At 41.2% G+C, this 12,496-nt stretch overlaps 1 protein-coding gene across 4 annotated transcripts in view; it reads right to left on the bottom strand.

Annotated features, from left to right (window-relative positions):
- LOC117967867 (metastasis-associated protein MTA2-like) overlaps window positions 1-12,496 on the bottom strand; it is a 44,135-nt gene that overhangs the window by 12,900 nt on the left and 18,739 nt on the right. For all 4 annotated transcript variants that reach the window (XM_059016050.1, XM_059016051.1, XM_059016048.1 and 1 more), the window contains exons 4-9: window positions 7,802-7,919; window positions 7,190-7,253; window positions 6,066-6,183; window positions 5,384-5,486; window positions 1,662-1,761; window positions 794-982 (exon numbers count right to left, since the gene is read on the bottom strand). In XM_059016050.1, the coding sequence (XP_058872033.1) occupies window positions 794-982; window positions 1,662-1,761; window positions 5,384-5,486; window positions 6,066-6,183; window positions 7,190-7,253; window positions 7,802-7,919 (692 nt within the window). The remainder of the gene's footprint in view (window positions 1-793; window positions 983-1,661; window positions 1,762-5,383; window positions 5,487-6,065; window positions 6,184-7,189; window positions 7,254-7,801; window positions 7,920-12,496) is intronic.

Here is a 12,496-nt window from a genome sequence, read left to right as displayed (position 1 = left end):
ACACTATGAAGCGTTTTTTCTTATGACAGATTTGTGTTGTCATAAGAAAGCATTACCCAAATAATCTACTTTATTTATTTTTTTAAACATACTTAAAATCAGAGTTTGCTGAAGTGCATAAGCATTGTGGGCTATGATAAAACTGCTATTAAAGTAGACAGCTGAGTGACAATTCTATATAATCGCCTCGCTGAGATGCTGAATTATGGATGGATTAATCAATATACAGTATTTCATTAATACCGTGTGACACGGATCCTCCTGTTTATGCCAAATGTTTAGATTTGCAATAAACATATCAAGAAGAATATGCAGGGCTTGAATTTCATTTTTGTGAGCTGGGGGGACGGGGGGATTTCCCCCCCGTGCTGCAGCCAATGGGGGGGTTTCCAGAATTTTAGGGGGAATGGAAAAACAAAAAAAGGCACTTTTGCATATAAAACTATATATATTTTACTGCATCATCATTCACACTGGTGTTGCTTTAAAATGAGCTGCTTTCAGGAGACCTAACAGCTGTTCATCACTGTGAGACAGAGCACTCTCCAATGCTTTTGCCATTGCCTGACGAAGTTTTTGCTGCAGCAGAAGAAAAAAAGTACTTCTCTCTTTAACCAGCGCTCCATTTCTTTTTTTAAACACTTTACACTCAGCCCTATTCCGCCTGCTTTCCACTGTTTTTATTTACGTATGTTTAACTACTGGATAGTGTGTGCTGCATGCATGTAACATATCAAATGAAAGGCCATAAAAGTTCCTGGTGTGAAAAGCCACTCTGAACGGCGGTACTCACAAAGTCCTGCCGGATGTCGTTGAAGTCCTTGCCGTACTTCTCCAGCGCCTCTTCGAAGAGCATGGCCTCGGAGGCGGACCACTCCTCCATCTCGTCCCGGCACAGCACCGGCCCGCCCTGCGGCACCAGCGTGGACATCGCCTTCGCCAGGTCATAGCCGTTCTTCTGCAGTGTGTCCATCGCGTGGAACTGAGACACGAGCACAGGGAGACATCGCATCAAGAGTGATGCCAGGACAAAACGTGGGGATTTTCATTTCATTGTATACATTTTTTTAGGTGCAATTATAATCTTGCAGTACCTACATGTGCACCAGCAAGCCCTTTAAGGGTTTTTATTTTGTCATTAGTGTCATCTCATGTACCAAGACTAGCGACTGACAAATTCGAAAGACATAGATAACGGCATTAACAGTGGTCTCTGTCTTATGGTACAAGAGTCTTCTTGTAAGCATGTTTGGGTTCCGACACTCCTGATATAGAGCTGACTTTGTCAGAGTATTAAGAGGTGGTTAAAAGTCACAAGTTCTAAACATAATTATCTTTTACCATTACATTTTTTGTAATTTTTAAACAAAAAATAAATAAACAGACACACCTTGGTGTATGTATGAAAGATTGCTTGGCTACTAGTAGGATTGCTGTACTGGAATGAATCTGAATGCTTGCAGCTCAAGGTGAAAAGGGTGCTCCAAACCTCCAACAGATCAAATTATAATACAGTACAGAGCCTTCGTCAAGGTCTACATATTGTCAAAGTTTATGTTACAATTAACATTCCTGGGAGCCACTATTGAATTGAACTGTAAATCACAATCTGCCTCCCGGATGGCGGTGCCATGCAGAGGGCTGGGCAGCGCGTTCCTCACCAGTGTGATGTCGCGGGAGGCCGCGGCGGCGCTCATGTGCAGGCTGGGCTGGCGGATCGAGCTGCTGCAGTCCAGCGCACGGGCGAATGTCCCGACAGCCCTGTGCAAGAGAGACACGTCAGGACAGGACAGCAACGCAATGCAACACAACACAAGGCAACAGAAACCTCACGACCACACTGATGAATCTTCAGATAGAACATCTACATTGAAAAAACAAAACCATGGGTAAAAAACTAACTGTAAATTGGAGATTTCAAATGTTTTAACTAGAAAAAGGCACCGTTTACAAGTTTCTAATCACATTAAAACCCTGATTATTGTGCATTATCATGTCTGCACGGTATCTCTTAACCTCAACACTGTGACCTATAGAGATGTAAGGATACACTAATGTCTGGTACACGATATGCATTGCAATACCTGTGATGATCCAGGGGGCCTACCTGTGTGATGCACAAGATTAAATTACTACTTTGTTAAAAAAACTAAAACGAAATAAGGAGTGTATCAGAGGTCACGCTAGCTTTTCTGTTCATGCATTCCTGAAAACGCACATGCCCCAAATTTTGCGTCCCATCCATCAAATACATTAACGCAAAGGCTAATAAACTCCAGGGATGTGCATTTTGGTACATTTTTATTAACGTTTAAACTATGGCATATAGTAGTCTAAAGAAAAATATATATATATATCTCTATCTATATATAAACACACACAACTCTCTCTCTCTCTCTCTCTCTCTCTCTCTCTCTCTGTCTCTCTCTCTGTCTCTCTCTCTGTCTCTCTCTCTCTCATATACACACACACTAACAGTAAACCGTTCCCATGACAAAGATGAGATTCTGAGCACTGTTTGTTGCCTTCATCTACGTATGTTTTAATATTTTTCTGCATTCCAATAAGAGCATCGCCGTGTCTCAAGCAAAGATTATTGAAAAACTACATCTGCGCGTAAATGCTTTTTTTTTGGTTGTTACATCTTGCCGTCTCGATAAACAAGCCACGGATCTCCCATTCAAAATTATAAGAATTTATTTTTAGTTTGCGTTTTTGTGCATTACTACTGCTTCAGTCACTGTAGTACTTGTAATCAGAAGTAGATGGCTGAGATGCAGATGATGAACAATCTTCTTCATGAGAATCCCCTGAAGATGCTGATTGCTTAGCAAAAAAAACTTGCTGTCAGGTGTACACTCTGCACTAGATAAAAATCTGTAAGGGTATCCCTGTTAAACTAGTGCGGAAAATAACAAAAGCACAATGTTAAATTAGGCGACTGCAAAAATGAAATGCGAGTTAAAAGTAGGATCGTGGAAGAACAATTCACGTAATTTGTCAGCTCTGTTTGAAATAATTAAAAGGGACAAGAATTAGGCTCAGGCAAGATATGAAGGTAAAAGCAAAGATTGTTTTGTAATTAAACAGCTTTTAATTATGAAACAGAATCAACGAAATTTGTCACCGAATTAAATATAAAACCCAAAAACTTAAGTTCCACTTGGGTGTGTGTGCTTGCATTTACTTTTTCCAAAATACTTGTTTTATTTCTTAGCAATATGGACCTCTGTTAATATGGGGCATTATTTTAAAATAAAGTGCATGGCGGGATACTATCGTATTAATTTCCAATGTTCATTGCGCTGCTAGGAACTGAAACCGAACTATTCTAATAGCATTAGTGTGTGTACGCATTACGCCCGACTAAACATGACACGGTACTTTAGTGTGGACGCTAAAGTTTGAGCTGGATTAATTTAAATGTTTCTGAGTACGGTTCTTGAGATCGGTTATGTAGTACGGACAGGGCAAAAAGTAAATGTTCTTAATATTGCTGGCAAAGCCAAATATGAGGCTTATTGCTGCCACCTACAGGACTGGAGTGTACCTTAATCCATGCCATTATATTGCAGAACAGTTATTTTTTAAAACAAGCAAGCATTTTATGGTCATTACTGCAGTGTAATAGATTACTACGAATATGCATGTCTGCATCCTTTTCCATTCTGTGTGTCCCGTGAACGCAACGTCCAATGGATTTATTTTGCATCTAGGATGCAAAATTCTGCGTTAACGCGACCTCTGGAGTTTGTATTCATACCAACCATAAAACACAGGTATTCTTCATTCAAGAACTGCTTTGTGAACTACAATGAGCTCTGCTGTCCTTTTGGTACTGTACCCAGATACAAACGATAGCTCCCTCTATTACATGTAAAGAAAGTGTCCCGATTGATTGGCACACAATGAATCATTGCACCCCAAGTGAACTACCAGACAGATATGCGCTCTAAACCAGGGTTCCTGGGCTTAATCAGTAAAGGGACTTCATTTAAAATGGAGACAAGAAAATAAGAAAGTTTACAAACGAGAGGAGGCCATTCGGACCATCTTGCTCGTTTGGTTGTTAGTAGCTTATTGATCCCAGAATCTCATCAAGCAGCTTCTTGACACCCAGGGAGTCAGCTTAAGGATCATAGGATCCTTAAGCTGACACCCATAAGATCATAGGATTCATCAGTCACTATTTAGTATGGTTTTCATTTGTTTTGTTAACCTTTATATTTAAATTAATTAAATATGTCAAGTAATTGTCACTACACAATTCTGAGGTGCTCATATTGATGAGAAGTAACTTGCTGAATCTTTAGACGTTTTAAAAAGTCATTGGTCTGATATATCAAATAAAAACAAAACCTGATGCACCTAGAATGCACAATTACCAGTTGTAGGCAAGTACTGACTTCAACAAAAATGGATTACAGAATTATATATATCATTTGTGTCCACTAGGTGGCACTTGATGCGTGCAAGACAGATATGAGAATCGAAGCCCTGTTGAGGAACACATGGACTTGCAGTGCAGGGTAGGACACTGGGGTAATACGCTGGCATCTCCCCCCAGCACAGAGCCCTCTGTCCCAGCACCCTGCAGGAGTTAGGGTTAGATATCAGAGTGGCCCCCCCTCCTCCCCACTCTGCAGTCCTACCACATTCTCTCTGCAAGTCCCCCATCCAGGCACAGACTAGGCCTGGCTTAGTGTCCGAGGTCTGCCTCCAATGTGGAGGTACTGGTTTAACTTTAAAAATTTAAAACACTCAATAGTACTGAATTTAGAAATACTAAAATTAACTGACAATGACTTCAAGCTGAAACATTTGTCAATTAATTTCTTAAACATAATAAATGTATGTTTTTTTCAACTAGAAGAAAGTGAATAAACTCAAATGACAAATGTTTACTAGAAACCTCTCTCAAATGGTCAAAACATTTGTAATTTAGTTTATCAGGTCACTTGGTACTTCTAGATTTAGCATTACAGGAGTGTTTAACAGCGATGGAATAAATTAGATGAGCTGAAATCCTCTTGCCCCTATATTGTTCCCACTGTTTTTCATTTATTATTTTTTTTTTATCTAGATTAAAATCATATTTTTATAATAGAGCTTATATATTCTGTTTTTATTCAGTTTTTTTTTTTTTAATGTTTACTGTTGTTCAGTAATATGCATTGTTTTTGCCTTTGTAAAGCGCTTTGTGGTGACCTGTTGCAAAATGTGCTATATATAAAACTGAATTGAAATTAAACAGCTCCAACATGCATTTTGCTAGTAAGCTTATAGCAAACGCTTTCCAAACTGGGATAAACGCTTTGTAACTCTATGAAATCTCCAATAGACCCAGCTACAGGACTGTGCCCTGCACACTGCCAGCTCTCACCGTGCCACCACTAGGAACTGGTCTATCTGTCGGTCTGTCAGCGGGTTGTCAGGATCCCACACCTTGGTCTCCAGTTTCAGCTGGTTCCGAGTGTCTGACTCCACTGCAGAGAGAAGAGATCCAGTCACAACACTGAGGGGAGGAGCTGTGCATCTTGAAAGGAGTGCAGGGCCAAACATCTGAACACTGAAGCAAATCTGGCTTGAAATGTATTCAGTGGCAGACACGGCCGTGTTCATATTCCTTGATACAACAGACTGCATCAAAGAGATATCATGCAAAACCAACGTCTGAAATGTGCCATTAATAAAATGAGTTTAAAATAACACTTGTTAGAAAAGTTATTTTTAAAATATTAACCACCTGGACCAATGTAGTGGAAACCAAGAGGAAGCCAATCTGAAAGTGTCATGAAAAGGGGCAGATTTGTTGGGGGTGCAATCAAACTCCCTCTTCTGCAACATTTCAATACGAAAGAAACCTGACAAAAGTTCTAGCCCAATTAACATCAGAAAAAAGAAAATCAATAAAAATTTCAGCAAATGCCTTCGTTAGCGTTGACTTATGCTGTAGCTTTACCTAATTATCGAATCAGTTTCAGTAAGAAGCTATGAAGTTGGTTGAATATCAGTCTCATTGTCTTTGGCACCTCTGCAGGTCTGCTCACTCGCATGACCATTACCTTCAGGCAGCTTGTCTGGGATCTCTGCCTGGTACTTGGATCCCACTCGAATCTCTCCCTGATCCGCAAGCAGGGTCTTCTGCACCGGGTCAAACACCAGTGAATAGAAAAAGCAGTCCTGCAGCAGAGACAACACAGACACACCCCCATCAGTACAGAGGATACTTATGCTTCTCCTACCACATTAGATGACATTTATGGTTATAGACAGTTATGTTTATTGTGTGTATTTCTCATTTGCCATGCATGATCAAATCGATTCATCTGTTTAGCATCTCACTTACCTATGGTTGGGCTTTATTTTTCTAACAAATTATATTTTTAAAAAAGTATAGGGGAGAACAAAGATTGAGGGCTTCCCCCACAGTCCTAAACAAGGCTTAAATTCTCATATTGCTACGAATTTGTTGAAATTCGCAATAGTTTCCTAAGATTGTTTGAATTGTTTGTGACAATGTGTATACCTATTCAGTGCTTGTGTGTAATTTCTATAGTAAGAATACAGTTTAAAACTCAAATTTCAGAATCCTGGTCTGTTACAACGAAACAATATAAAAGACGGCAGGGATATAAACTCACACTAGCCCTGCTGCACCCAGTCCAGGGGTTCAGAACTCCCCTTGTTTAGCTACAGTGCACCCTCTTTATTCCTCGGTCTGACAAACATAAAAAGTATGACTTGTACAATGTAATGGACTATCAGGGAATTAATCAAATTAGTGAATCAAACAGTGAAAACAGAAGGAGCCCTGTATAGTACTGAAAGTGACAAGGTTTATATCCACGAGTTTGAACAAAATCAGGCCGCTGGTAAATCACAGCATGACGAAGTCTCGCCGGTGCCTCTGTAGATTAACTAATAGGAGTTGTTTCTGCAGCTAGAAGGGGCAACAATGTATTTAATCATACTCCTGATCATTTCAATAATATATACTTTTTTTGAAGTTAGTTCTGAAACCCAGGACTTGGGAGCAGCAGGGCTCGTTTGAGAGTTTCAAGCCCTGGGGGGCTTTATAGATGTTGGCAATATCGTTTCTCATCCAGTACTGGAATATTGTGAACGACATTTATAATTGACAACATCGAGACACAGCACAGCTCAACCAGCCTGTTGAGATTCTCACCTCTCTCTCCAGATACCCAGCAAGGACGTCTGTTTCATTCAGAAGAGTGACGTTACATTTCCCCCTGAAATGCAAAGGGAGCACAAGCTAAGAATTTAACCTTTTACAATGGAAGCAGTGTAAAGGTTACTTATTCAGTATTTATTTCCATCTATACATGTACACATACATCCACGTTCATGTTGCAGTGCACCATTTAAAAAAAAAAAAAAAAAAAAAAGAAGGCTTCTCGGGATGGCTTTTTTGATTGGTTACAAACACTCCCAATATGATGCTTAAATGTGTTAAATACTACAGTTTAGGAAATTAAACAATCCTACAGCTCTGGCCAAAAGTTTTGCACAAAACGTAATTTAGATATTTTATTTTACAAACATGTAATCATGGAACTACAAAATGATATCGCAAAAGTCTCCCGGAAACCATAACAGTAGTATTTCATGTTTGATTTCAAAATGTCACATTTTTCAATTATCAATTTTTCATTAAGTATATGGGAAAACTACAAGCGGTATGTAATTCAATATGTTAAACTTTATTCAGCAGGTTTCATTCAACTTCATGAATCAAAATTATTCACTATTCAATTATTCCAGCTGCCTGCATCCTTACCGTATGTGTGTGGCAGGGAGGGACTCAAACTGGCGGGACAGGAAGAGCTCTCTGTGCTTCAGCTGATGACCCTGCTGCTCTGACACCACCGGCTGCTTCGACTCCTCCTCAAACTCCCCTGGAAGAGACAGGGACCCTGTGAGTGACACGCCTTAATACACACAGGACTGTGCTTCCACAGCTCTGTACTGCGCAGAGCGACATGCCTTCATACGCACAGGAATGGGCTTCCACAGCTCTGTACTGCGCAGAGCGACATGCCTTCATATACAGAGGCCTCGGCTTCCACAGCACTCTCTACTGCACAGAGCGACATGCCTTTATACACACAGGACTGTGCTTCCACAGCTCTGTACTGCGCAGAGCGACATGCCTTCATACGCACAGGAATGGGCTTCCACAGCTCTGTACTGCGCAGAGCGACATGCCTTCATATACAGAGGCCTCGGCTTCCACAGCACTCTCTACTGCACAGAGCGACATGCCTTTATACACACAGGACTGGGCTTCCACAGCTCTGTACTGCGCAGAGCGACATGCCTTCATACGCACAGGAATGGGCTTCCACAGCTCTGTACTGCGCAGAGCGACATGCCTTCATACGCACAGGAATGGGCTTCCACAGCTCTGTACTGCGCAGAGCGACATGCCTTCATATACAGAGGCCTCGGCTTCCACAGCACTCTCTACTGCACAGAGCGACATGCCTTTATACACACAGGACTGGGCTTCCACAGCTCTGTACTGCGCAGAGCGACACACCTTTATACACAGAGGCCTCGGCTTCCACAGCGCTCTCTACTGCGCGTGTAGGTGTACCAAAGCAGCAATACTCAGCTTCACCAAGCACTCCGGGCTCCCCACAGCAACGCTGGCAATGTTTAATTCGTAAAATCACTTTATTAAATCTACCGTCTTAAGTGAATTGTTCATTACAGAAAACGAGGGTTCTTCGCGTGCAATTCAATAAAATCAATCTGAATAAAGACACTATTTATTACTTGCTTATTTTTACGTTATTCACTTGCGTATCCTCACTGTATGAGAAAGCGCTCTTAAAAGATTAACCGTCACTCCAGTTTAAGGGTACCACTCCCCCCTGCACTGCCGACGGTACCATGCTACCACAGGTAAGGCAGGCCAAGGTGAGTGGCAATCAGGTGTCAGTGAAACTAAACGTAAAAGATGACCTGTCATTCCAGCCCAGGTGAGGCAACGCAGTTACTCAACCTTTTAGTGTGAATTCATGATTTCTACTGGAAAGCCCTCAACACACGTTTGAAAAGTGGTGTCTGGCGGGATCCCCACATGGAAGAGGTCAAAGGCCATCAAAACGCCCGTTCCTCCCGGGAAACACGCTCTGGCGGTCCAGCGGTTAAAGAAAGGGGTCGTTTCCAGGATGTTCCCAGTTCAATCCCAGCTCAGCCACTGACTCAGAGTGGGGTGACCCTGAGCAAGTCACTTAACCTCGTGCTCTGTCCTTTGGATGAGATGTAAAACCGAGGTGCTATTGTATTATTATTTGTTTACTTAACAGATGCTTTTATCCAAGGCAACTAGGGTGTGTGTGCTATGCATCAACTGCAGAGTCACAACAACGTCTCACCTGAAAGACGGAGCACAAGGAGGTTAAGTGACTTGCTCAGGGTCACACACCTCCTGGTTAGAAGCCCTTTTCTTTAACCACTGGACCTCACAGCCTCCGTAAGTCACTGTGCAGCAGCAGTTGTGATGCATAGTTCTCCCCCTAGTCTCTGCAAGTCGCTTTGGATAAAAATCTGCTAAATGACCAATTAATAGTTCACAGCTCGTGAATTCATTCAGTGCCTGCCCTGGCTCCTGTTTCCCAATCACACATCACGTGGGATCGACAAAAAATGCAGCCTAAAACCCCTCTACCACCCGAGCTGGAATGACGCAACTTCAACAAGTAAAATTCAAACTTTTTATTTGTGTAAAAACACTGGACAGTATGTCAAGCGAGAGTCAAACATGGTGTTTTCTCTCATATTTGTCTCACTGTCCTGTTATAATATGCTGCGTGAAAAGTTAGTTGTTGGGTTACATGATAAAATAAACTATTGTGGAATTGATTATTAAAATGGCAGCAAAAAAGATTTCCGATCCAATCTATTTTTCTACAACAAATGGTTGTTTTGTAAATCCAGATATTTTTATATATAACTTTGTGCAAAATCTCTGTACATCAAAGATCTGGTAAAAGTACTCCGATTCCTCCTCACATTGAATCAGACAGGAAGGGTGGGTCTGAAACTGGTCCGCTGTACAGAACGCCTGCACACACCTACTGTACTGCGACTATAACAAGAGTACAGGAATGCTTACTGCGAGATAGATACGTACTGAAAATAAATTTCATGTGAAACGTGGCATTGTGAGCAAACATTACAGACTCTGGGATAGTTGCCATGAGATCAGCGTTTAAATTATTTTACTGGAACAAAGTGTAAGAAGTATACAAGATAGCTGTTTTTCTTCATCATACGATACAGGTTCACTTATTTTGGCGATGCTGCTGGATATACAGACAGTATGCACAGACCTGACAAAGCACAGGGACTATAGCGAAGAGAAACTTCAGGAAGGACACTTTTTTATAAATGTGTGTATTATGCCGAGGAGATCTGCATTGCAATGCAAAACGTTAACAGGACATGTGAAAACAGAAAATAAAAAATAGTCTACCGATGTTTTATTTGACCTTAGAGGCATCTTTGGCAATGCAGTGGGGAAAATCTCAATTTAAACTTGGAAAACATTCACTGGTCAAATATCCAAAATAAAAAAAAAAAAGAATCTAATCAAACTCGAACTAACCGGAAATGTAAATTAAGGCATTTGAGAAAATCTTCAAATTAGTATGTCAGCCTTACCTAACATTTATATACAATTTTGCAGATTGACAGATAACCTAAAAGAAGAGTGCTTTCTCTTATGCCTTGCCAGTATAACTAAAGTTGCTGCTCAAAAATACTTTACTGAACCAACCTCCAATATAAAAATTCCTCTTATGAATTTAAGAGTAACGCATACCACACCGCATTGGTCTGGTAGTACTATAAATTGATGACCAAAAACACACTTGATAAGAATTTCTAGAATTGCAAAATAAACCTTTTACCCACACCCAACAGAGGTGTTTTAAATACTCAGTATATATGGAATATTATATGCTGAATTACCTGTCCAAATAGTGTTTATAACTACAAAAACAGTAACTTGAGCCACACAGTAATGAGGCTGCCTTGGCCTTGCACAGCTTCACAAACACCTTTCCAGACCCCCAGCAAAAAATGTTTCCCCCTCGCTACACTCTGCACAGATTCCCCCACCATCGCCTTAGAATTCCCTGCTATTTTAAATCTTAAATACATCCCTGCCGATTGAATTTACTGCCCGATATATATTGGAGTGAACTGACTGCTAAACATTTAGTCGCAGTGAACTGAATTGTTGTAGGTTTATATGTTTAAAAGGTAGACTTTCTAAGAACCAGGAGAGGAAGGTTAGGGTCTAACTCCTCTGCAGACAGTCAGTCTCAGCAGCATACTGGATTCAAACCATCTCATTTCCTGAACGATTCTTTGGTGACACAAAAGAAAAAAAAAAAAGACCTTTAAGATCATTTTGGGGAGTTGTAAAGTAGACACAGTCTGGACTCCACCCCTGTTGCTTCCTCCAGGAAACCCTGCTGGAGTGGGCGGGACCTTTAAACCACACCCTCCACCCCAATCCCTTAACCACTCAGTTAACCCCTTCCGAGAGCCCTGCTTTCTGATTGGTCAGCTGACAGAAGCCTGCCCCTGACATACTGATCAGGAAACCCTGCTGGTTAAACTTGAGGTGCCCATCCCCCCCTTCAACTCGACCTAAACTTGTTAACCCTTTGTTGTCTGGCAGCCCACAGGTCGAATGAAACAGCTTTTGTTCTGAAGAGCTACTGTAAACAGCCACAGGAGGGAAGAGGAGAGAGAGAAAAAACACTGACAATATTCAAGCACAGAGAACTGGAAGGATTGTGAAAACAAGACTGGTCTCAAAAGTCGACCTACATGAAAGCATAAAAACATGAGAAACAGGTCTGATAATTGTAGCTACAACTACACAGGTTTCCCTATAGACAGACCTGCATGTGATGTGTCGCACAGTACTGTGGGTGCAGAACCTAAGGGTAGGAAAAAGCTTATTGCAAAAGCGTCCACAGGGAAACTCGAAGTTTCAGCCCACAGAGGGCCGGTTCAGCACTGGCGTCTGTACTGCTGAAGCACAGACAGTAGTGTGGTTATGGACGTTTTAACCAGCATACACCTATGAATATAATCAACTCCTGCACCTGTGTGTTAAAGACAGAAATTGAATGTGTATGAACACAATGCGCCAGTGTATATGCAAATATTTGAAAGGTCTACATTTTCTGAACCAACATGAACACCTGGGGCTTGCATGCGGATTAGCCTGTGGTACAGTCAATGCATGCGAGTACATGGAGAGAGAATTAAATGCATTCAAAAAATAAAACACTACAGTTCCCACCGTGGTTCTTTTTATAGTGCTACTCCAGTGTGCTCCTCTCAATTCAGTGGTGTTTTTGTGAACACTACTCTTTCCACTGTTGAAGCAGATTTACTGTGTTCTGTGTTTGGTACAGTAAGGACAGTGTGACATTTACTTTGC

The sequence above is a fragment of the Acipenser ruthenus genome, chromosome 51 (genome assembly GCF_902713425.1).
Source record: "Acipenser ruthenus chromosome 51, fAciRut3.2 maternal haplotype, whole genome shotgun sequence".
NCBI lineage: Eukaryota > Metazoa > Chordata > Actinopteri > Acipenseriformes > Acipenseridae > Acipenser > Acipenser ruthenus.
Note: the sequence above shows the minus strand (reverse complement) of the source record. Positions and strands in the feature narration are given on the sequence as shown.